General features: G+C 50.1%; 1 protein-coding gene across 2 annotated transcripts in view; it reads left to right on the top strand.

The window, feature by feature from the left end:
• Nucleotides 1–11,373, top strand: part of KCTD16 (potassium channel tetramerization domain containing 16) — a 45,132-nt gene extending 33,759 nt beyond the window's left edge. For both annotated transcript variants that reach the window (XM_015875528.2, XM_015875527.2), the window contains exon 3: nucleotides 2,967–11,373. In XM_015875528.2, the coding sequence (XP_015731014.1) occupies nucleotides 2,967–3,418 (452 nt within the window). In that variant the 3' untranslated portion in view covers nucleotides 3,419–11,373. The remainder of the gene's footprint in view (nucleotides 1–2,966) is intronic.
• The last annotated feature ends 13,494 nt before the right edge of the window (nucleotides 11,374–24,867 follow it).

Raw genomic sequence — 24,867 nt, 5'->3', positions numbered from 1 at the left:
TGGTCTGCAGTGGCACAGCTGTCCAGAGAGGGGGGGTCACCATCCTGAAGTGCTCCATAAAGTGGGGATTTGGCACTGGAGGATGTGGTTGGTGGGCATGGTGACATGGGCTGGGTTGGGTGTCTGAAGGGTCTGGGAAGGAGCTAGATGTCTGCGGACATCAGAGCCTGGTGATGAGTTTAGCAGTGAGCAGGATGTGGAGGAGAGGAGACAGCTTGGACAGTGCTGGCCGGAGTGCAAATGAAGGCATTCAGAGCAGTGCTGTTGCTGCTGGGGCCTCCCCTGCTCTGTTTGTCTGAGGAAATAGCACCGAGAGTCCTTGATCCAAAATGCACATAAATCTGCTGTACATCCATCCAGCTGCCAGTGCTGGTACCAGAGCCAGTTACTGCATGGCATTTGTCGTTGTTCCTGAGTTTTACCTTGGTAATTTTATTTGGACAGCAGTATTTTCCGCTGATAGTTCTGGCTAGATTACCAACTGAGAATGTATTTATTAAAACACCAATTAGACCTCGGTCTCTCATCAATCACAATACCTTTAATTCATGCATGGATGCAAAACCCATTTGAGGCATTGTACATGCGTGGATGAGAGGTTTACATCAAGTATGGGCCACCATTGCCTGTCTGCAGGCCTTGGTCATCCAGGCTTCACTGACCTGCCAAGTAATGTGTGGTAGTTTTCAGTGCCTCAGCTCTGAGGCTGGAAGGAGCAGGAGTGGGATGTGGGGCACTGGGCTGCCTCACTGCCACCGATTCTGAAGTTCTATTTAGTGGCTTAGTGGCATGGTGGGGGTGAGCTGGAGGCTGGCATTGGTGATCCTGGTAATCTGTGACAGCTTCATTCTGAAATGTCACAACATTATAGATCTGAAACTAAAAAGAAAATTGGTATTAAAACTAACATTATAGGGTAGATGTCAAAACGAAGGGAGCTGGTGAAGAGCTGAGCACTTTCCCAGTGCAAATGTCATCAAAGTCACCATCTGCTTTCAGAATACCGCAGCTCCAGGAGGCAATGCCAGTGGCAAGGACTTACCTGGGGAGTGCCCACCCCTTCAGCTCCTGCTCACTGGGCACTCATGGTCTCAAGGCTGGCTCAGAGGCTCCTGCTCTTGCTGGGGCCATGTGGGGATGTGGCCCCAGCACTGTCTGTGTGTTCTCACCGCTCTGCTGTGGGGTCCCTTAGGGACTGGTGGCACTCATATCTGAATAACTGATGTTCTGGTGGGCTGGCACAAATCACACTTCTCGGAGCCCATAATGGCAGGCAGCAGATGCCCCACTCGCTGCAGTCACACTGCAGGGTGCTGTTGGGCACATGGCAGTGTACCTGTGAAGCTCCACTCCCGGAGCAGTGTGGCTGTGCTGGGGGTCACCGTGGGGAGCCATGTTCCCCATGCAAAGGTTGCAAAATTCCAGCTCTGTGCCTGCTATGGGCTGTGCAGTGCTGGAACTGCTGTCCACGCACCATTTCTAACAACAAAGATCAACACAAAACCCACGCATTTTCATTGCTTTCAGACTGCAGGCTCCATGCACATCTCATACCATGAGTGTTCCCTGCCCATGGGGTTGCTGCATGTGGCAGCTCAGGTTTCCCATTCCCAGCTTGCAGTACATTTGCTTTGAGAGGGAGAGGAGAAGCAGGCAACAGGCATTTGTGTGTCAGTTATACATCAGAGGCTTTACTGCTGCTTCAGAACCTTCTAATAATTACTATAGTTAAGGCAGCAGGAGAGAAATGTTCTGAGATCAGGGAGAGAGGCAGCAGGGCCAGGCTGGGATTAATGAGCCCCTTTTTTCCCAGCTCCACTCAGCAGGCAGGTGGTAATTACTGAAGCGTGTGGTCACATCAATGCAGCGTGTGCATCTCTGCCAGGACAGGGGCTGCTGGAGGCCCAGTGCTGCCCTGCACTGCCCTGTGTACAGTGCATGTGCCACGTGCCTCTGCTTGGGAGCACTGGGGGTGCCAGGGCTGCCTCATGTGGGATGAGACATTGGCACAGGGGCTGCATGGTGGAAGGTTCCATGCTTTTGTCAAAGCCACAAAAACAATGAGGAATTTCAGTTTGACTATTATTGACTTTCATCAGACAAGTCCAAGAGCAGGTCCTGAAGAAAGCCTTGAATTCAGTTCAGGTACAGGGACACAGACTGGGAGACTCCTCCATCGCTGAGCAAGGAGCAGACACTAGGAGGCTTTTGGCTGTTTGTTTCTTTCCCTGATTCTACAGCTGATGTGTATCCTGTTTGTGGCTGCAATGGGGCTGGTCTGAGGGCAGAGTGCTCCATAGCTGTGCTTTGCCTCCTATTTGATGAATCTGGGATTCTATTTAGGGATGTGATTCGGTGGGCATGATGCGTTGGGGTTGGGCTTAGTGATCTTGGAGGTTTTTTCCAATCTTTATGATTCTGTGATTCTGTGATGCCCATTTGTGGCCTTTGTAGAGGGCTCTGTTTGTGCCTCCTGCTGTGGGTGGGTGTCATTGATGCAGCATCCAATTCAGTGCTGTAGCTTTGTTTTGTTACTTTCAGAAATAGAAAGTAGTTCTACTGTATCCAATGAAAGCATGAAGCTGCAGATAGCACAGGCTTTAGTGACAGTGAGCGTTGCCCTGGGCAGGCAGTGGCATTGCCTTCATGCTTTATTCCCATGAGACCACCTCACTGTGCTGGTGCTCTGTGCCACTGGGCACACACATGGCTCCAGGCAGTGCATGCAAGGACTACAGGGAGAAGGACCTCAGTCACTGCAGCCATCAGGGAGCTGCTTAACCACCCCCTGCACCATCGGCACATCCATTCCTGCTGAGCATCCCAAATGTGCCCAGGGCATGGGGCAGTTCCATCAATGGGCATCTATGGGAACTGTGGCATCAATGGATCCAAGGGCTCTGCTCCAGGAGAACTGTGGGCTCAGGGAGCTGCCTGCAGGCTCTAACCATGCTCTCTCCCTCCAGGTGAGCCGTCCCGCTGGGCCTCATCCCACTGCGACTGCTGCTGCAAAAACGGCAAAGGCGAGAAGGAGGGTGAGAGTGGCACATCCTGCAATGAGCTGTCAACATCCAGCTGTGACAGCCAGTCGGAAGGCAGCTCCCCACAGGAGACCGTCATCTGCGGCCCCGTCACGCGACAGACCAACATCCAGACGCTGGACCGCCCAGCCAAGAAGGGCCCCGTGCTGCTCCTGCAGCACTCCGAGAGCCGGCGCAAGAGCGACCTGCTGCGGACGCTCACCTCGGGCTCCCGTGAGTCCACTGCTGGCAAGAAGAAGGCTGTGAAGGAGAAGCTCTCCATCGAGGAGGAGCTGGAGAAGTGCATCCAGGATTTCCTCAAGATCAAAATCCCGGACAGGTTTCCAGAAAGGAAGCATCCCTGGCAGTCGGAACTGCTGCGGAAGTACCACCTATAGGTGGGATGGTACCCATTGCTGTTACAGCGGGATACGGAGCGATACGGAAATAATTCCTGATAGTAATTATGTGTTAGGTCACAAAGAAAAAACCAATCCATCTCTATAATACTGCCTAATTTGCCTATCTCACCTTAACATTTATAGTTGTAGGGTAATGATATTTTTCCAGTTGTGGAAGCACAATGACAAATGTTTTTCTATGTCAACTCTGAGTCTTACACAAGCAGAGTACCTTAAGGGCACACAGGGCTGGCAGTGTGCACTGCTTTGCTCTCTGCGGGTGTGCAGCTCCGTGTCCGGGGGCAGCAGGGCTGTGAGAGCAATGTGCTGGGACAGCATTGCCTTCAGCGCCTGGGTGTGGGTGTGCACACATATATATGTGTGTATATACATCTCCATGTATATATATGTATATATATATATATATCAGTATCTATTGCTGACAGATTGCCTGGCTCCCTCCTGATCACTGCACTTTCTCAGGAAAGAGCACTGTTAGCAGCTGTGGATGGTCGGCTCTTTGCAATCTCTGTGGGCTGCAGCAGAACCCCCTCACTCCATCTCTCCTTTCCCTTTTCTGAGGCACCGTGAATGCAGTTCCCTGCAGACAGGGACAGGGCTCTCTGTTGCTGTGTTCCATGTGTTTCTGGTGCTCTCTCTCCATTGCCCCTCACCCTCTCTGTGTCCCTGGGCTCTGTGGGGGCAGTGGGCTCAGCCCATGCAGGTGGCAGGGCAGGCACAGCAGGCTCCCATCTGGTGCAGAAGAAAATACTGGAGATGATCAGCCTGATGAGACGTGCTTAATGCTCTGACTGGCAGGGAATGGGTCTTTGGGTCATCAGCAGTGCTATGCCAGCTGTGTGCAGTCCAGAGAACTGGAAATGAACCGCATGGAGTGTCCCTGGGGCTGTGGAAAGGGAAGGGTGCAGAGTGGCACAGCTGCAGGGGGGAACAAGCCTTGGGGTGCTCAGAGAAATGATTCTACATATATGGGGCTGTGGGAATGGATGGCTCATCTCAGACTTATTTAGCATCTTCCAGGCTCCAGAGCTCCTGAATTTGAGACCGCCATGGGAGATGATGTCAGTGTGCACAAGTTATCATTGCTGATCCTAAGGCAGTTTCAGTGAGGGGCTCCTCTGCGCTTGCAGGGCTCTGTTGTTCCCACATCAGGGAGCTTTTGTTTTGCCAGGAGGACCATAAGGGCTGCATAAACAGAGCATCGTACCCATGGTGTGGCTGTACTGTTTTGGTGAGGGTGCACGTGGGCCAAATGATTTTTTTCCCCTATACTTTTCCCCTATATTTTTCTCATGTATGCACCACAAAGATGCTTTACAGTGCTCTGGTGGACAGGCTGTGGGGTTTTAGTTCCAGCCTGGGGCTTGGTTTGTTCCTTTCTTTGCAAAGCAGTGTGCAGAGGGCACCGCTGGTCTGCCTGGTACTGGCAGTGACTGTGGGAGCTGGGACCCCCAAGTACCCCCAGGCCCAGGAGGGACCCCCTCCCCCTCCCTGCCCCACAGTGCTGTTGCATGTGGTCTGAGTCCCTGACATGTCAGCCCCATGTGTACCATGGTACGAACTACTTGTCCAGTCCTATGGATAGATTATGCCCCTGCGGGGTTTTGTAGATTAATAGTAAAAAACAACAATGACAACAGCAACAACAATGACAACAACAACAAAGCACTTTTAAATTATTTATATTATAAAAAGACATTCTTTATTTTTCTCGGCATCGATATCACTTAGCTACAGTGACCGGTTTGTAAGAATGCTACTGAAGATTTTAATCTATAGCAATGACCGAGCATGGGATGCAGCTCTGGGGGCCGTGGTGGGGGTGGGGGCTGTGGGTGGTGCCTCCCCAGTCCCACTCAAATCACAGCCCAGAGCTCACAAGGCACGCAGTGACTTCGCCGCGGTGGAGTCCATCTATTGCACATCGACGTAGGTTAAGTGGCACCCACCGAATTACCTCTTCTACTCTCCGACGTGGTTCACTTGTATATAAGTGTAATGTCAACTTGTTTACAGGTTACTTTGTGCTTAATTGTGGAAGAAAAAACTAAAGTTTTAACGACAAATGTCAAGGAACCAATTTGACTGGAAGGTGTTTAACAATGAATGTGCTTAATGCAGTATAGACATCATTGGTTGTGGTCTCACACGAATGCATGTATCTCCGTGTCGTCAGTCCCCACCAGTGAGGTTATTGGCAATATTCTGCGGTCTGTGAATAGCAAATACGCATACACTGCTGTGACTCTGACAAATATAACTCAGTTACTGTTTCTACTGTGGTATGTAAAAAACAACAACAACAACAGCAACAACAAAGTAGCTTTTAGCCTGCTGTATTTCCCTGGGACAGATAGCACTGAGAGAGCATGGAAATGGGGAGAGAACAGCTGTGCCCGAGCATGGCCTGGGGGCTGCCAGGAGCTGTGTCCTTCGGGGGGGCACTGGGAGGTGCTCGGGGGTTGGGGCTGTTGGTTGTAGCAGGGAGCTGAGCTCTGGCTTAGGAGCTCAATAAGCACAGAGCAGTGGTGAAGAAATGGGTCCTACACGGGTGGGTGTTAGCAGCGTGCTGATGGGAGTGCACACATACTGTGAGAGCACAGGCAGAGCTAAGTGGGTTGGTGCCCTTCACCTGCCACATGCACACACAGGAACATGTATTGGGTGCCTCCATGCCTCCTTGCCTGCTGTGATCCCACGCTGCTCCACGTGTACCAGGTCCTAGCAGAATGGGGATCACTTTCCCCCAAGGTTTTTGGTTTTGCCCCATTTGTACCCACAAGAAGCTGGAGGCATCACAAACAACTGTGAGCTTCAGTTCTCCTCCCCTCACCTTAAGCAGAGATGGGAGCACCACCACAGCCGCAGCTTATCTGGAACAGCTGGCACTGCATTGGGTTCACCTGATGGAGCATCCCCAAGAACAGCATGGCGGGTCTCCTGTGCTCTGCAATACACCCTGTGTACCCTTGTGTGCAATACACACCAATACATTGCAGGGATGGGGCAGCTGTGGTTGGGGTAGGCCCACCTCTATACCCCCTGCAGGGCCACGCTGTGTGGCAGCTGCTGGCTGTGGGCTTCTGGTCATCCCCTCCCTGAACGATTTCTCGACGTCACTGCTTTGCACCACCACAGCTCCAATGGGGTCAGAAGTGCTGGGGTGGAAGAGCAAAAGGAGCAGCAGCCGAGTGCCCGTGTGGCTGCACATCCAGGGAGGAGGGTTTTGAAAGTATTCTAGTCTTTGGCTGTTCATCAGCAGAGCCCGTTCTGACAGCACCTCCTGCACCTGCACCTCCCATACTGCTGCACCTCCTACACTACTGCACTGCTGCACTTCCTGCACTCCTGCACTGCTGCACAACTGCACTTGCACCACCTGCGCCTCCTGCACTGCTGTGTTGCTGCACCACCTGCACTGCTGCCTGGAGCAGCACTGAGGAGCACCGTGTGCTCATCTTCATCTTCCATCCAGAACTGGGCGCTGCCATCAGGTTCATTGGCTGTACCACGGGGTCTGGGGCTGTGGGGCTGTGTGCACGAGGAGCCAGCAGCAGCCGCTCAGTGCTGCAGAGCAAAGCCAATTAGCAGGGCTCCAGCTTCCTGATAATAATTCTTAGGAGAAGATGAACTGTTCTGGAATACATTATTGTCTTCATTTCTTTTCATGTGCAAAGAAATAAAAAGCTTGCCCTTCACTGGAAGCTGGGGTGAGGACGATCCAGTGGTAACGAGACAAGCCCCACTCAGAGGCGGCCCTGCCGTCTCCCTCCCAGCACACAGAAGGGGCTTCTGATCACCTCCCACTTCCACTGATGCCCCTATATACCAAGGGGCAGCAGCACAAAACCCCACAGTGCTGGGGCCTACGGTACCCAGGGGTACAGGGCAGGAGCCTCACACAGGGTGGATATGAAGGAGCAGAGGCTGTTCAGATTGCAGTACCTGTATGACAATGTGTGCAAACTTAATTACCTCCCATTCACACCGCACAAAGTGCATGGGAGGTAGGAGTGGTGTCCTTTGATACCAGCTGGTGTCAGAAAATAATTTTAATCTGCCTTACAACTATATAATTAAAAGCGCTTATATATAGATGTATCTACACACACACACGTGTATCTCTTTCCTATGCTGATGGACCCACAGCTGTTCTGCCTGGCAGTGGCACTGACCCACATGGCCGGAGCAGTGGGGCTGAATTACTGCCGTGCCCCAACACAGAGCACTGAGCTCAGCAGTGCCAGGAGGAGGAGGAAGAGGCTAAAGCTCCTCTGAAGGGATGGGGAGATCTGTAAATACAGCAGGTTAAAGGCTGGCAGCGTGACTGCGGTCTGTATTTCAAGCAGATGTTTCCCATGTTTTGTAGTATCATTTTATTGGTAAATAAAAACCAACCAAAGACAAAGAGGCGTTGGGTGCTGTCTGTCTACAATTCCATGCAACCCCTTCAGGCACTGCTTCCAGCTTAGCACCCACCAGTGCAGAGGGGATGAGCATCTCCCAGCCCAGCACTCATGGTCAGGCAGCTCCAGGCACCGCAGGAGCATCAGCGCTGCCCTGAGCTCTGCACAGCACTGAGGCTCACTGGGCCAGAAAGCTTAAATATTCAGGAAGGAGTGCAGCTCACTGAGCAAGTGGGGCATTATTTCTGGTCTCTGTTTCTGCCTCAGGAGCTGCATGTGCATTTTCTATTTATTAATGAATGAATAAAGCTCACAAACAGCGTTATTTCCCCTCCATAAGCAGCAGGCAAGCTCTCAGCACCCAACACTACGTCAGGCTGCAGCTCCCAAGCACTGCAGTGTGGGCTCTGCCAACCACAGCCCCACTGCCCCCACAGTTTGGCAAGGAAGCAGCAGTGGTGTTTAATCATAACAAAATAAAGGCTCTGCTTTGATTTCTTCCATCAGGGTAACCATCCCCCTCTGAGCTTCACCCACCAGTTGGTATCCAGTCTTCCAAAGGTTCCTGTGTTTTTGAAGTTAATGGAGTGCTAAACATTATAGCAGGACCTGGGTGCTGAACCCAGCTGCAATCAGTTAATTGATTTGCTCCTTCAGGTGGCTCCTATTAAATTTACTCACATCTCCCTGTGCATAGTGTATCTCTGGGTTCTTCTGTGGAGATCAGGGCTGCTGAGTGGGGGGGGTTTGCTGCTCCATCCTCACTACTGTCTGGGATGCCAACGTTCAGCTCTCTATACTCAGTATCTCTCAGTACAGTATTGCTGTGGTTCTCTCTCTGAGGGGATGTGCTGGGTGGTCTTTGCTCTGCTGCTGTTCCCTCCTCCAAGCTGAATCCACTGCCATCCTGCAGCCATGTTTCAGCAGTGTTATAACTGATAATCTCCTCCAGGTTAAACCTTCAAAGGCATCCCAAGTCGTGTGTTTAAATGACAGCAGCAAAAATCCCCCTAACTCCTTAAAGTTAATGATCTTCATTTTCATTTCCACATATTTCTCTCCACATAATAGCCAGGTGCTAAATCTTCATGAGATTTTTATAGTTTCACTGAAGGAATATTTGCATAATTATTAGTGCATAATCTACTTTAATAGTCCCCCTGATTTTACTATTAGAGCCAAGCGTGTGGTGTCAGCTCGCAGCCCTGGGCTCACAGCTGCCTCCCCGTGCAGTGCTGTGCTGCTGGAGCACAGTGTGCCAGCCATGATGCACTGTGATGTGGGGCCTTGGCCGTACCATGGTGAGGGGGAAGGGGAGGGAGCATCGTGCTGCCCAGCCCCATGAGTTTGTCACAGTAGGTGTGTTTCTTCATGTTACGTAGGTGGAACACATGGGAATTTAAAGTAAGGACATAGACCTGCATCACTCTGATTGATGTGGGGAAACTTCCAGAGGCACTTGGGCCCAAACTCAGCAGTGCCTGCTGTGTGTGGGCATTGCTCAGCGCTCAGTGGGTGCTGTGCTCAGCGGCTCTGCGGGCAGCTTGGAGCAGTGCGTGGTGTAGAAGGAGCCGTAGCAGCCACAAATAGACTGCAGCTCCTTCCTGCCCCATTTGGAAGCTTACCCACTGAGACTGACGTGAGAGCGCAGAGAAAGCATCTCCTAAAATAAGAGCAGTGAGGTGGGGGTGCTGTGATGACAGCGATTATATAGGGAGGAAACACAGAACTTCTAAGGCGAGACACCAACCTTCTCATACCTTCCAGCCAGAGCACACTCGCTCATAAAGTGTCATTTCCAGATATTTTTTAGACCACTCTCAGAGAGTCTGGTAACTGTTCCCTTCCTTAGGGCTTGACAAGGACAGAGGTGGTTGATACTGTGCTCAAAAATGGACAGAAATATTCAGCTCAGCAGCTCCCATCTGGAGTGATGGTGTAGGGCTAATCTAGACCAAACATTGGCTTTTATTAGTTACAATTCTGACACCAGCAATCCAGGTGTAAATCATACCTCCTCACAAAAGCCAAAGCCAAGACTTTCTGACTCATAAAAGCTGGAGAACACATAATAAAAACATCTCAAAAAATATAGGTAACAGTATGATGACAATACTGTCTTGGGGCAAATTCTTTGTCTGCACTGTTTCTGACCATGTCAATATCCACTTATTGATACCTTTAGTCAATAGAATCATGTTTCATTAAACACCTCCTGGGCTGAGCTGGGCTGCTCCTGCTGCCCCACGTCCCCACAGGGAGACCTCAGCCACTGACTCCTTCAATAACCCCATTAGGTGCAGCTCCAAGCAGCGATGGCTAGGAGAGGTCTGGATTCATCATCTGATGGTGTGCTGTTCTGAGCTGTGACGCCTCTCAGTTATTTCAGAAGATGTTGTGTGACACCTACACGTGGATGCTCTGAGGCTGTGCTGTGCCTCAGCTCATCCATGGGCTCCATAGGAGCTGTACTGGCCACGAGCACCTCTTTGCTGCTGACATCATCTCCATGCTGCTCTGAGCCCCCACGCAGAACACCAGGTCTGCTCTCGCACAACAGCTGACAAACAGCATCCCCTGTCATCCTCCCAGCTCGATACAGGCAGCAACAGCACAAGTCAGGGATTTTTTTTGAACAGGACCTGTCAGAATAAGATGATAAAATGTTGCTGTCATCTCCCCAAATTGTGCCTACTGTAATCTTCAAGTTTTTTCAACAGTTTTGATGGTACCTTATTTCCATAATAGCAGATAAACAACTATGTAGCACAGGGCTATAATTTCATTGATTGTTCCTGGCAACCTTGTATGCTGTGACAGCTCCTGCAGCTCGAGTGATTTGTCACTTGGATATCAAGATGCAGCCCTCCGTCTTACATGGGCCCATACTTTATGCACAGCCTGCTGAAACTTCCCTTCCCTAACGTGAAGGTGTGAGGATCCCAGGGACATGCTGCCTTGTTTCCCTGCTGCCTCCTTTCCCATCTACCCCAGCAGTGCCTGCTGCCTCTGCGCACACCCACCTGCACCCAAAGTCCTCCTGGGGACAGCAGGGACATGTGGGTGCAAAGTGGGAGTGCTGCCTCTGTGTCTGAGAAACAAACGATCCTCCTTTGTGAGCGGCACAGCTGTAAGAAATTAGGAAATAAGTTCTGGATAAATAGATTTATTGGTTCAATTTGGCTTTGCATGGTGTGTTTGTAAAATATTTATTGTTTTCCTCTACGGTGCTGGAATGAGAACCAGTTGCACAACGTCTGGGTCTTCATTAGTGCAATAACACATGCACGTCTGTGTTCTGCCTCCTCTTGTCCCTTCATTAAGCTTTCCCTCATGATAAATTGGCCTCAATCGTTAGTTAATGATTGCCTCTTTAGTTCGGAGTCAGATTCCTCAAGTTAGCGGTGCTGGTTGCACATCTCAGACTGTGCACAAACCTGTATGTGTTTTTCTGCTCCATATTTAAGCCATTCCGCTATTCATCCCACAGCCCATCAGAACAGATAATAAAGCACTTTGTGAACAGATGTGCCACTTACTCATCTCGTTCTATAATGATAACGAAGAAAATTTAATCTGGAGTGTCTTTGGAAGCTGATCTGAAAGACAGATTGGTATGAATAATAAAGGCACTACACGAGGATGTGAGAAGAGCCATGAGAAGGCGGTCATTCACTGCTGCACAGCGCTGCCTCTGTTGGAGTCCAACCACATAGGAAAGGCAGCGCCTCTTGGGGCCGGGCTGCAGCAGGAGCCGCTGCCTCTGCAGATGGAAATGCTGTGAATTGCTTCCCCTTCAAAGAATAAAAGATAATTTCTCTTACAGCTGGAAGCAACATCTGACATTGCAGAATGCTGAAAGAATATTGGAGAGGGATGGGAGAGCTCAGGCACTCAAGGTGAGCGAGATAATGCACAGAGCATTTAGCCAAAGCATGTAAAAAGGCAGAGAGGAGTGGAATTCTTGGCTCTGAAGGGCCATTCACCCCTCATCAACTGTACATACATTTATCTGTGTCCTCATATCTGCTGCTATTGATTCCTGTCACTAGGAAAAGAATCGGGAGTGTGCCAGAGGCAGAGCTGCTTGCTGCAGGTGAATATTTGCAGCTACTGCAATGGAGTTGCATAGTGAGTGGGTGCTGTTATCTGTCAGAAGGATCATTTAAAATCCCCAGAGTGTATTAGAAGGTTAAAAAAAATCATGTTTAATGTTGGTGAGATGTCCTGGGCTGGTAACAGTCAGCTGGGGATTCCCCAGCAGGGAAGGCACAGACAGCAGCACAAGCTCTGCCAGGGTTGCACTGAAAGGAAGAAAGCAGTGAGGCATCACATAGGGATGGGGATGGGGACAGCCCTGGGTCAGCCCAGCTCTCTGCGCAGGAGCGATGTGAGCACCCACTGCTGTGTGACACTGCAGCTCCAGGCTGCCCAGCACTCAGAATGGGTCACAACCTCACCTTCCTGTGACAGAGAACAGATTTTAATGCTTGGATCATTTTACTCTTCAGCAAAAGACACAGCCCTGCCCTGCCCAAGGACAGGTAATCACATGGGCAGCCCACAGTGAGAGTGAGCCGGAGGGGTTAAGTTCATTCAATGCAACATGAGACCCTGATAGAGGACCACGAAGCTACATCTCTTTGTGATGTGGCTGAGAGCTAAGCAACAAATTAGCATGAAAACTGTTGGCCACAGCTACTCCAAGAGGGGCAGAGGAAGGATTACAGCTGTTGCTCCTTTTGGAAATGAATGTGAAACTGTGTATGCTGTCCACCTGAGAGGGGACCTGGAGTGTGGTAAATATGGAGATGTAGAAGAGCATCCCTAAAGTTGTCATTGATTTTTCCACTCCCAGAACCTGAAGAGGCAATGGGTGACCCCAGACAGTGTTTTAAGGGCCCCTCTGCCCCAGTGCAGGCCTTGCAGTGCTGTGTTTCACAGCTGGCAGCAGCACTAAGCAGTAGGGCTGGCATGCACACTGATGGATCAAGTGCAGTCTTAAATATTATAGGAGGGTGTATTTCATCCAGACAGGGAACTTTAAGCAGGACACAACAGACATTTTTCTTACAATATTAACAATTTACCACCTGAACTTTATCTTTGCCTTGGATAATAACCACAAGACGCTGGGTAAAGGAACAATTGATTTAAGATCTCAATCAAAAGGAAGCATTACTCTTATCTGTATAGCCAAGCAATGAAGCAACAGTCATCCAGGGTTATGGTACATTTGTCAGTCCATTAGAAGCACAGACTCTATAGATCTATATATGGAACGGGAGACATTTGCTGAAATGACTCTTGCAAATATCTTTAGCAGTTAAGAGCTGCCGATCTATGCCTCTCACTCAATTTCCTCAGCATGTACTGAAACAGCGCAGGAAAAAAAGATCCTTTTTCCTACTTCCTCATGCCCAGACTCACCCACTTCCATGTCCAACAGTTTCACTGCAGCCGTGACCCAGAGCCTGTCTGGGTGTCCCCACATGGAGGATGCAGGGCAGCCCTCCCTTAGCATGGTGCTTGAGCCCACCACAGCTCAGCAGAGGTTTCAGTGTGTTGTGTTCTGAAATGTTTGGCACTGGGGGTTTATTGGTGACCCCCTCTAAGCACACATGGCAGCTGGGCGCAGGAAGTCTGCTCACAGATAGAGGAGCATTTTGCATGGATTTATTCAACCCCATCCACTGCTGAAGGCAGGGGAAGGATTCATCATGAGTTTCCAGATGAGAAAAGCACATCAGGCATGTACTGCGCGCCCACCTGTGTGTGAGTACAGTTTGAAATGCAAAACCAAGAACTGCCAATTCCAAACCAACTTGGTAGCAATTGCCCCCTGCATTCTGCTGTCTTTTGTAGGGAATATACCAACATGAGGCAAAAACATCAAATCCAGACAGCTCTGAATATTACATTGCAGTATGTTTGGTGACAAAATGAAGTCCCCGAGCCCTTTTTCCTTCCCAAACTCACTCTGCTGCCTGCAGCGTGCTGTGCTCTCCTGGCAGGGCCCCGTGCAGTGGCTGAGGATGCTGGTGCAAGCTGTGTTTATTTTTAACGTGGCTGTTCTGCAGAGATAATTGTGTCAAGCTGAATGCACAGCACAGGGGTTACATTTCTATTCAGTTACCATGGTTGCTAATACTTAAAAAATTGCCCGAGAAAGGACTGGAATCGTTCTCCCCATGCTGGGAAGTGTCCCCTTCCTCCTCCCCGCAGGCTGCAGTGCCATGCTCTGTGTCTGCAGGCACCGCTTAGCTCCCAGCAGCCATCCCCAGCACCTCGGCACTGTTTGATGCAGGGAGGAATCTCCCTGCTGCTGCCAGCCTGCAGCCATGGGAGAAAATCACACGCATGGCCCTAGCAAGAGCCTGGAAGAGCAAAGTGAGTGGGGACAGAACTGCTGCTCCATACATAGTGCTGTTCAGTGACAAGCATCACCTGTGAGATAAAATCCAGAAGTGGGACGAGAGCCGTTCCTAAAGCACGGTGTATCCAAGTATACCCTGGTTCCAGCTGACCTCCATTCACTCCTTCCTTTGCTCCTTTGACCCTTCCATGGTGACCCTTTGCCCACATGTGGGCCTTGCCTAGAAGAGGAAGTAAAACTGTACAATAAGAACCAGCCACACTGTCTGTATTGCAGTGTTCCAGCTGTACTCATTCAGTGCATTAACACACCCTCATAATCAGTTTCCAGTAGCAGACCTTCCCAGTGCTTTGTTTCAGATTCTCTTCCAGCCTAGCTCCATACAGACCCCACTAGCACCCCACGTGTTACAAGAGAAACCAAGAGGTAGATTTGAAATTATATTAAAAACAAACAAAAAACAGCCCACTATAAAAAATTATTTTGCATAGCTGTCTGTGTCCTACCGAGGGACAGCTCTGGGCCCTCTGCAATTTGAGAGAAAGAAATGGCAGTATTAAATTAAAGCTATATATTGCACTGCCCCCCAGAATAATTCTTTTGAAGGAAAGGCACAAAAAGGTTTCTGCTTTCCCATAAATGAAGTGCTACAGACCACAGCTGGGTCCTGCAGGTGCCATCACACTGCTGGGTCTGCCTGTGGGAGCTGCCCTGTGCTGGGGATGTTGAGGCACCTCCTTCTGCTTTCTGAGTCTGCCAAGAGGAAAAAAAGCAATTAAACACCCGGCTTGTCGGCCTTGCAGTGAGGGAGCTGTGGAGTTGAGGCTCACCTGGCTCTGCTGTTCCCTCTGAAATGAGCACATGGTTTATTGCTACCCATCCATAAAATTATTCATCATTCCTTGCAAAATTTGGTATGAATTCATGTGAAAAGCCATTACACGCAACAATGTTCACCTCCCATTACTCTTCTGTTTCTGCACTCCTATGGTCACTGCTGCTGGCTGTGCTCAACCACTGCTGCCCCCACTGAGCACCTTGGGAGGGGCAGTGAGAGCCTGGTGGGGGTTTGGGCAGAGCTCTTTGGGGAACACTGCTCCAGGGGCCTGACTGCAGCCTCCAGACACATGAGGTGCACAGAGTGGGCTAAGAAATGCCTGTTATGTGTGCTCCAAGCATGGACGATCCAGGTCATGGCAGTGCTCTGCATGCAGCATGTGGCACGGGCATGTGCTCCAGTGAGAGCTTACACACCTGAATCTGGTGCTTGTTCCATTTTCCAGAACTGCAGGAGCAGTTGTACCAGTGCATGTGGGGACACAGCCAGGGAGCACCTCACAGCACACTGCCTGTGTTTGCCTTCATGCCCTTCTGTGGGACTGCAGGGGCTGCACACAATTGGCACAATGGGGTGAGAGCAAAGGAAACCTTATCTGGGGCTGAAGGTAAAGCAGGGGAAGGCTCAGGGCGGGGCCCAGGGGCTTGCAGGGCTGAAGCACATGTTCCTGTATCTGAAGTACCTGTGGCCACTTGAATTATTCAGCACTGCTCAGCACATTGCCATGCAGAAAGTGCCTTCCTACACTGAGGAAAATGCACAGATACTGAAAATTGTGCAGAGCCAATGCAGGATTTAGTGCTCCTTCTGCACCCCAGGGGACACTGCTCTGTTCCCATCAGAACACCTGAGCTCAGCAGCCATCTGGGTTACAGCTCCTTGTGGATGCTGCTCTGTACCAGAAGAACAACCCAATGGGACTCTGCTGTGCCCACCTGATGCTCACTGCCATCCACCCCACTGCCGAGTCCCGGTGTGCAGACCTCCCCCAGCCAGGACAGGAAGGGTCCCCGGGTGCTGAGGCACAGATCAGAAGTGAAAATGTGGGGGGAGAGAGCAGCCACACAGCATGTCCCATCAAATCAGCTCAGAGAGCTTCCATGGCTGTTCCCCAGGGCCCAGGGAACTGCTTCAACACAGAGCTCAGTGCCCCATTTAGGTGCCTGCAGTGCTCCTTTACACCAACATCTCAGTGCCTACATCACCTCGGTGCCACCCTCTTGCTGTACCAAACAGACCTCAGCTGTGCCCTGAAGCCGCTTTGGATTTCTGAGGGATTTTCTATGAACAAAAGAGGAACTGCTTTTTTTCTTTTTTTTTTTTTTTCTCCTTCCATCAGCAATTTTCTACAGTAAATAAGAACAGGAAATGGAAAACCTTGCAGCAAGCCCCTGAGTGCACAGGCTTTTACACGGGCTCAGGTATGAGGTGGGCTGAGCACAAATGGATGCGCTGAGCCAGTGTGGGAGATAAGAGCTGAGCGCTGCCGTAAGGAGGAGGAATTAATGGAGTGAAGGGACAGGAACGACAGGAGCCCAAACCTGAGCTGCGATGAACAGCAGAGTGGGGATGTGACAGCTTTCAGAATACCCTCCAGAACCATGCATGGCAATGGAAAGTACTTCCTCTGTGTTAACACAATGATCTCGCCCTAATGTGGCTGCATGATAAGGCAGACAATTAGTTGGGCCTTTTCCCCATCCTGTTCCTAAGTGCCACACATAAAGAAGCACATCCTGCTGCTGTCAGACCCACAGGAGCAGGGATCAGCCCCTGTGAAGCAGTTCCATGCAGAAGGGAGCGGAGTGATGAGCAGCAAAATGTGATGAGTGCAGAAAGCCACATGGCGACCCTGAACCACCTCCCAGCCCCAGGATGACACTGACAAAATGTAGTCATGGAAATGTCCCCAAATAAGTCAAAATTAAATACCTGAAGCCATGTAACAGGTTGCTGCTGGCAGCAAGCAGCACTCGCCAGGTATGTTGGTGCTTTTTCACGCTGTCTTGGTGTTTCAGAATGGTTCATCTTCACATAACAGTCCCTTTACCCTAAAAATGCACAGCAGTGATGAACCTGGTGGAGAAAACCAGGTTCAATTATCAGGCAGTGAGATGGCCCTTTGTGAGATCCTACCTAGTGCCCGCAAAGCTGGAATGCACTGAAATAGTTGTTGAATTGAGCACAGTCCCCTGTATGTCCACTATGGCGGTTGTTTCCCTGAGACAGTCAGCAGAGAATCAGCTCGGAGACCAACATGCCAGGATCAGAGCTTGCGGAGCTGTGGGCCCTCCTTGTGAGGGGTGCAGAACCCTCTGCCTGCACACAGCCACATACTGCAGCACTCACTGCCCCAGAGCCACCGCTGGTTCATGGCTCCATCTCCCAGTGTGGGAGTGCTCACCTGAATGAGGGAGTGAAGCTGATTGGAACAACCCTTTTCATTTGCAAGAAGAGAAAAGGTTGAAAGGGGCAAAGAGAAACCAACCTCCAAGGGATCATTTCTAGCAGAGCCGTTGTACAAGAGCCATTCTGTGCTGATTTATGCAGCTCACTTCAGTTCTGTCAGGCTGCAGCAGGGTGGGCAGGCAGAGATGTGCAGGTTGGTGATGCCAAGCCCTGCAGCATGGGGTGCTCCCCAGATGGGCTATCCAGTCCAGCAGCCCTGATGCACCAGTGGCCATCACTGCTGCACAGCCCTGCAGCCAGCAAGCAAGGCCCAGCACTGCTCTGACTGCGTGCTGCTGCCAGCCACAGCCACAGCCCCACTCTGAAGGTTTGCACTGCCTCCCACCTGCAGCACGCAGGCACCCCTCAGCCTCATCATTTCCCACTAAACACGTAACTGCTGCTGAAGGTGCTTCCCACTTACCCACGTCTGAACGTTTGCTTTCTTTGTTGTTGCATTATGTTTGTAATGAATTTCCATTTTGTACCTTGTAAAGGAATCTCTCATTCATCACACACTGCTCCACGTTTCTTTTGCTTAACTCAAAAGCGGAGAATGTAATTTGCAAGTAGAGACAAAAATGATGTTTTTGAAGACTGTGTTTGGTGCAGAATAATTCAAAGTAGATCACAGCTCTTCCGCTACAGGATCCTTGATCACAGCTCCTTCTCTGCTGCAGCAGCACTGAAATCCAGGTTTCTGGGTGACTGATGCAAACCCAGCAGGGAGATACCCAGAGCTGCTGCTCCTCTGCACTTCCAGCTGTGGGAGGGGGGGAAATGCCCACAGGCAGAGCTCTGCAGGCTGGCACAGAGCAGTGGTGTGTGCCAACCCGGCACCAGGCAGTGAGCACTTCTGCCTCTTCTGTGCCACCTATTGTGGTGCTTACTGTTCTGGAGTTAAATTGCTGTTTTGAATGTTGTTGGCCCCCACAGTTCAAGATAGGACTAATTGTGAGTAACAGCCTGTACTGTTCTTTTATCAGATTTTGATTAGAGGGAGGCATTGTACTTGGAGATTCCCTGTGCCAAGTTGTTCTCCCAGCTCTGGAGCTCACATCCCAGGCTGGCCCTCACTTGGAAGGGCAGAAAGGAAGTGAAGGAAATTACTTGCTACTCTGGTCTTGTCCACCAGTTGTGGGTACCACCTCTCTGTGCACTGCAGAGCTGGAGCAGCAAGCAGCACTCAGAATCTGATCACAGCCATCAGCCTTCAGCCCAAGCCCAAAGCAGGGCTCTGACATCCACAACATGGAACTGATGTGCAAATGGGCTGCAGCCCATTGGGGAGGCAATGTCTGCCCATCAGAGGCATGAGTGGATCAGCGCTGTGCAAAGAGGGCTCCTGCAGAGGTGCATGCAGGAGCTGCACCACAGCAAGGCCAGGGACACTGCCCTATCCTCACAAGCTCTCCCACTCCCACAGAGTTTTGAGGGTCACATAAAACCTGGTCAGCCAGGTTTTGAGCTGTGGCACAGCAGTGCCTGCTGGGTGGTGATGAGCTGCTCACGCCTGGATCTGGATAAATGGTTTCTGCTGTGAAGAGACCTCAGGTGTTAGAAGTTGCTGCTCATTTGTGGCTTTAAAGCATTCCAAGGACAAATCCAAATGCCTCACAATGCACCAACACCTAAGTGAGATGGTCTTGCTGCAAAATCAAACACTCAGTGCTGAATCTCAGTAAATTTGTTTGAATTTGAATTTTTCTGAGTGAGAAAAAAGGTGACATCTCAGAAACATCCCCCATCTCCCACCCACACCCAGCACTGCTTCCAGGAACCATGCCATGGTTATTTTTAGCTACCTGTTTTCACATGAGATTCAGGCCCAAATCGCTCAGGCTCATGGCAAACAAAACACATTCAGCACTGAGCTGTGGGCAACGCACCCACACTGCATTGCTCCCTGCAGGAGGCTTTGCCCAAAGCCCCCCCGTATGTGCAGCAATGGCAGCAGCTGGGGGAACACCAGGGCATAGGCACAGCACCCCGGGAAACCTGATGCACAGCATGGCAAGGGAACACCCCATCCCCACTGATGTTATCATGATTGGGAGCTCATTCTTCACTTTGGTAGATGCAGCTAAAGAGTCAAGGTGTCTTTAAGCCCTCCCTTAAAGCACTGTAAATGCCATAGTCATACAGGCCACACTCACTGGTGGCTTTGCACTCAACAAACATGACAGATCAGCAGCCATGGCGAGAACAGATGGTTTGAGCTGGACACAGGGACAGGAGCACACTGGCCATAGCACAGAGTTTTCTGAGGGTTCCCAAACTGCCAAAGGGCACTAAAAACCTGGTAGGCTGCAGATTTATCCCTTCCTTTGTTCTAAACACAGTGAGGAACAAGCCCAGAACACCTCATGCTGCATCAGCCACCTGCTCAGTTACCCAGATCACCAAGCATCAATGGGTGCTTCTTTCCATCAAAGAAAATAACACACCTTGGAGCACAGCACGGCACACACTGAAGGCCACTCAGATACAGGATCTGTTGCTGATATTTAGGGACACCCCAGTGAATGCCGCAGCATCTGTTCTCAGGGTTGGGCTTTGCTCTGCCTGCAGCTGCAGCTCAGTGTTGCTCTGGAGGCAGCAGGCGCTCCCCAGGTCACCCCTGGAGGTGTGGTTTTAGCTTAACCTCCATCATGAGGCTGTGGGAATTGTTGGTGTTGCTTTTCACTAAATTCAGCTTTAAAAGGTACATTGGGATCCAAGCAGGCCTTGACACAAGAGCTGTGCCTTCCCAGGAGTGCTGTGGGGGCCCCTGCAGTGTTTCTCCCTCACATGTGGTTGGCAATCTGGGCTCTGCTGCACACCATGCTGGATGTGTGGCAATCCAAGCATCGCTCTGTGGGGTCTGGGACAGCTTTGCTGTGGCATCTATGTGAGAATGGGATTTATAGCATAGGAGTAAGAGCTATCTGAACATGGCCCATAAAACGGAAAGAATCATATTTTTCTCTTCAGCAAGTAACTTTTAACAGCTCTGTTGGGTGCTTATTTGCAGTCACAAGGCAAAAATTTTGTCTCTGCTGTTTATGACCCTTTTACTCATTTCTGCGACAGGAGGGTGGCTCAGAGAGGCGCCAGGGATGCTCTGTTGCTGGGTGTGCTGTGCTCCGGGGGCTCTTTGATATGCAGCCTTCTGCTGCACTAATGTTCCCATTAGTCTTGATTACCTCTGCAGGGGGTGGTAAAGGCTTCTGTAACAGCGTGTCTAGGAAAATCCTTCTTGAGCCTCTGTTATTTTCTTTGTGATATTTCCCAGATCTTTGAGGAGATCCGTTTGGAGTCATTTCCAGCCCTCCTGATGGCCTCAGTTCCCATTTCCATGGGGAGCTGGATGGCTGCTGTGGGGTGTAGGAGCAGCAAACCACTCATTGTGGGTCTCACACGGCCCTGATCTCCTGACTAAAGCTTTCGGCTGCTGAAAGCATGCAGGCCAAACCCAGGAGGCAATCAAACACATGAGCTGCTCCAAGCACCGCTCACAGCTCCGCCAGGAGGAATGATCAACAAAAATAAATGCAAGGAAGCGCATGTACATAAACCATCCCAGTGAGGAAATGGCTGAGGTGGGACCCAGGGGGTTCCACTGTCAGAACAAGAAGTGGAAAATTAGAGAAAAATTAGATATTGGCCTAAAATGTTCAGAAGTGCGAGTGTTATACAGACTATGGGAGCGCTGTGGGATGGAGGCTGATCTGGATTGAAGACGTGCCGGTGAAACCTCATAAAATTCTTTCCACTCCAGCCTGCAGAAAGCAGCCCCTCTGCAGAAGGACTTCATCACAGATTCAGTCTGGTTGAAAGACCTCTCACACCCCTGTGCCCACTGACCCCGACCCCCAGCGCCACGTCTCCATGTTCTGGAGCATTCCTATGGGCGGTGACTGCCCCACTCCCTATAGTTAACAACAAAAAAGTTGTTTTAAAATATCCAATAAGGCAGGAAAAGTTAAATGACTTTTCTTTTCCAATGAAAATTACACTTAAACTTGGGGGGGAATTCAGGGGCCAGTTCAGAAGTGCCGTGACAGCCACTGCTGCTTTGTGCAAAGGGCAGAGCCATGTCCTCTTGCTGCAGGGGACACACAGGTCTGTCACACTGGGGCTCAAGTCAACAGGAGCTGTGTAGAGCTGCCACCATGAGCTGTGATTCAGACACATCTCCCCGCCATGCAATTCACTGTGCCAGACACCAATTTACCATCATTACTACACAATCCTTTGGTTCAAAGACCACTGAACATTACCTCCTATTACAGCTTGCGCCTCCAAAACACAAAGAAAGGGCAGAACAGGGCTGCAAGCACACGGTGGAGGACAGCAGCAACTCCACATCACACAGAGCTGGTGCCACTACTGTCAGGCAGCTGGGGGCAGTCAGGTTTGAGCCCCATGCCCTGCCTTGGCACTGCACCTGGGGAACAGCACTGGGAGACCCCCACTCCATGTGGACCCTGAGCCAGGCCTCTACCCCCAACCTGAGCAGCCAAGGGGCCAGGGTCTGCCTGCTGCTGTGCTGCTCTGCTCACATACTGCACACTGGAGGTGCGGGTAAGGACAGCACTGGATCCGAATGCTGTGCTATAAGAACAGCTGTGATTTAAGAAATCAGCACCGAGAAGCTGGTACATTTAAAACAGCCCCTGGCACATCTAAACACTCTGTAAATACAGAGTTAGTACCTCCTGAGATCAATTTGTCATTAATAAGTTACAAAAACAGGATTTGATGCACAGAGAAGTGCAAGCATGGAAAGAAGCCTATTCTCTATTTCCAATTTTCTCTCCTAAAATTTAGCAGTGATATTAGTGTGACCCAATCTATTAAGGGGAAGCAATTGTTACAGGTAATATGTATTAGGCGAGAGTCCAGGCAATAGCTTGAAATGCATTTTCCAATATATTTTGTCCCAAGTTGGGCACATTAGGGCTTGACTCTAATGCATATAGCAACAATTTTCATGTCTGAAGAAGTGCATTAAAAACGAGTGCTCACTGATGTTTTAATAAGGATTGAACTGAATATATCAGTCAGTATCCATTCCAATTCTGGAGGACAATTATCATCCATCAGCAGAAGTCACTGCGATTAGAAACCACTGTTAATGATTACAGAGAACAGCCTGGAATTGAACCCAAGCATTTAGTGACTGCACAGCCTATCCTTACCTCCAAAGGTATGGATGACTGCTCACCCACACCATCCCCCCCCTGCCCATCTTAGTCTGCTGCTGACCCACAGCCTGCCTTCTGCAGAGCACCTCTGAAAATGGAAGATGACATGGGGATACCCAACCAGTGTCCTGGAGCTGTGGGCAGCCGGTGGGGTTTAGAACATTTGGGGATTCCATCCACAAAGTTATAAAAATTAATGATGGTTACTGTGATACCTTTTCCTCCTTTAATCTCAAATAATATGCTTCAGGCATACATCTATCATTCCCTGGTTCTTAAGCCTCCTTTATCCATAAACCAGAGAGTCCATCAAACGTTCTATGCATCATGCAAGCTCAGGGAAGCCACACAATTCTGAAGTCCCAGCCTGGCTGTGCAGGTGACACTCTGATCAATGCTCCATGCATCTGGAAAACTACTGATCCCTTCCATGTATTCACAGTATGGACTTTTTTCTCCCTTTTTTCCTGACGTGCTTTTATCTCAACCTGGTGACTGCCAGCCAAATCCCAAGCAGCAAAGAGCACAATGAGCCCTTATCAGCTGTGTTACACTCAGCATTCCTTCCACTTTCACAGAGATCACAACCTGAAAGATGAGCACTGCTGTCACAGCCACAGGAAGCACAGGTGGGACAGAGAGCGCTGGAGATGTGCCTGGGAAGGACCCCCGAGGGCAGAAGGTGTCTTACAGCATGTGGCTCTGATGCAGCTCTAAGCCGTGTGTGAGTGCTCTGCTATGAAAGGCAAAAACATAGTCTGTAATTCTGACTGGCTCCACTCTGTCAGGACGAGGACAGATGAAGAATGAAGCATGCCAAAGCCCTTGGTGGTGGTGTAGGATCCCAAATCTCCCAGTGAAGGAACCTTCCACGTGGTTCTGAGAACCACCAAAGCACTCAGGCTGACTGTACAGCAGGACACCGAAGTTCTGCACAGCTCTGATTTTCTGTGCTGCCTGCACAGTGAATAAAGCTCCACTTGGTCTAACAGGTGTGTAAGGCTGTATGAAGGCACTGTGCAGTTGGTGTGATTTATGTTTTCCCACACACCCACCCTACAGGAAAAGCACCCAGCAGAGGTTCCTATAAGGGGTGGGAAAGCAGTCCTGTGCTGAGCAGGGCTCTCTGGGCTCCAGTTGATGCTCCGCAGGAGATGCACTGTTGGCTGGTGCTGGGGTTACTGCTAATGGAGGTTCTTCACTGATTTGGTTCTTACCATCCCTGTGCAGAATGGAAAAGCTGCATCCAGCTTAATGTGGGCAAAGGGCAGAAGGGTCTCTGTTTGTCTCTGTTCTGTAATAGACAAATAATTCTATGGGTAAGCAGAACTGGAGGAGAAGTTTTGATTTCCGATGTGCTACAAAAAATTAAACCATACCTGGAAGGATTGCATTAGAATCCCATGAACAGAAAACCAGTGCAGGCAGGCGAGATATGGGGAAAGGCACCAACCACAAGATCCTTCACTTCTGCTGGCACCTGCAGTCCCTCCATGACTGGGCCTCAAGGCAGAGCACTTGTGGGTGAAACAAAGCTGGTACACATGTAAATAGTAGAGAGTCAGCAACCTTCTCTAATTTATCTGCTCTATGAAATGCAGAACAGGTTGCAGAGCAAGATAACGCTCCCTGCTCTAGAGCAGATAGTGCTGGATGGCAGCTTGTCTTTCTCCCGGAGAAACAAGGATGAACAAAACGTAACACATGAGTTATTTGAGAAATGTGGGTCAAATTGTCTTCATCTGAAGGAAAAGGATGCTTTCCCAGCTTTCCCTGATGGCATTTTAGCTTGCAGCTCCTTTCTCATCCTGAAAGTCCTCACACTTTGCCAGCTGTACCCCATCCCTGCTCAGCACACTGTGTTGGCACTGCTCCCTTTCTGGCTCCTGGGCAGGGGACAAAGTGCTGCCCTGTGCTCCTGCTGTCTTGTCCCTCTGCTGTGGTGCTGTATGCAACCTCTAACCTTAAATACTGTGACTGAAACACAGAAACAATGCAGTCAGTTCTGTTTGATGGGAAGCTGCCACCTGAGCATTTTGACCTTATTTTTAGCTTTTGCTGCAGACCTACACCTTGTCTGTCCATCCAAGTGCTGCCAGTCTGAACATGGTGAGCTGAGCAAGAGAGCACAGTTATGCACAGGATGGCACTGTTAGAGGATAACAAAG

The sequence above is a fragment of the Coturnix japonica genome, chromosome 13 (genome assembly GCF_001577835.2).
Source record: "Coturnix japonica isolate 7356 chromosome 13, Coturnix japonica 2.1, whole genome shotgun sequence".
Lineage (NCBI taxonomy): Eukaryota > Metazoa > Chordata > Aves > Galliformes > Phasianidae > Coturnix > Coturnix japonica.
This window is presented reverse-complemented; position numbering and strand designations above follow the sequence as displayed.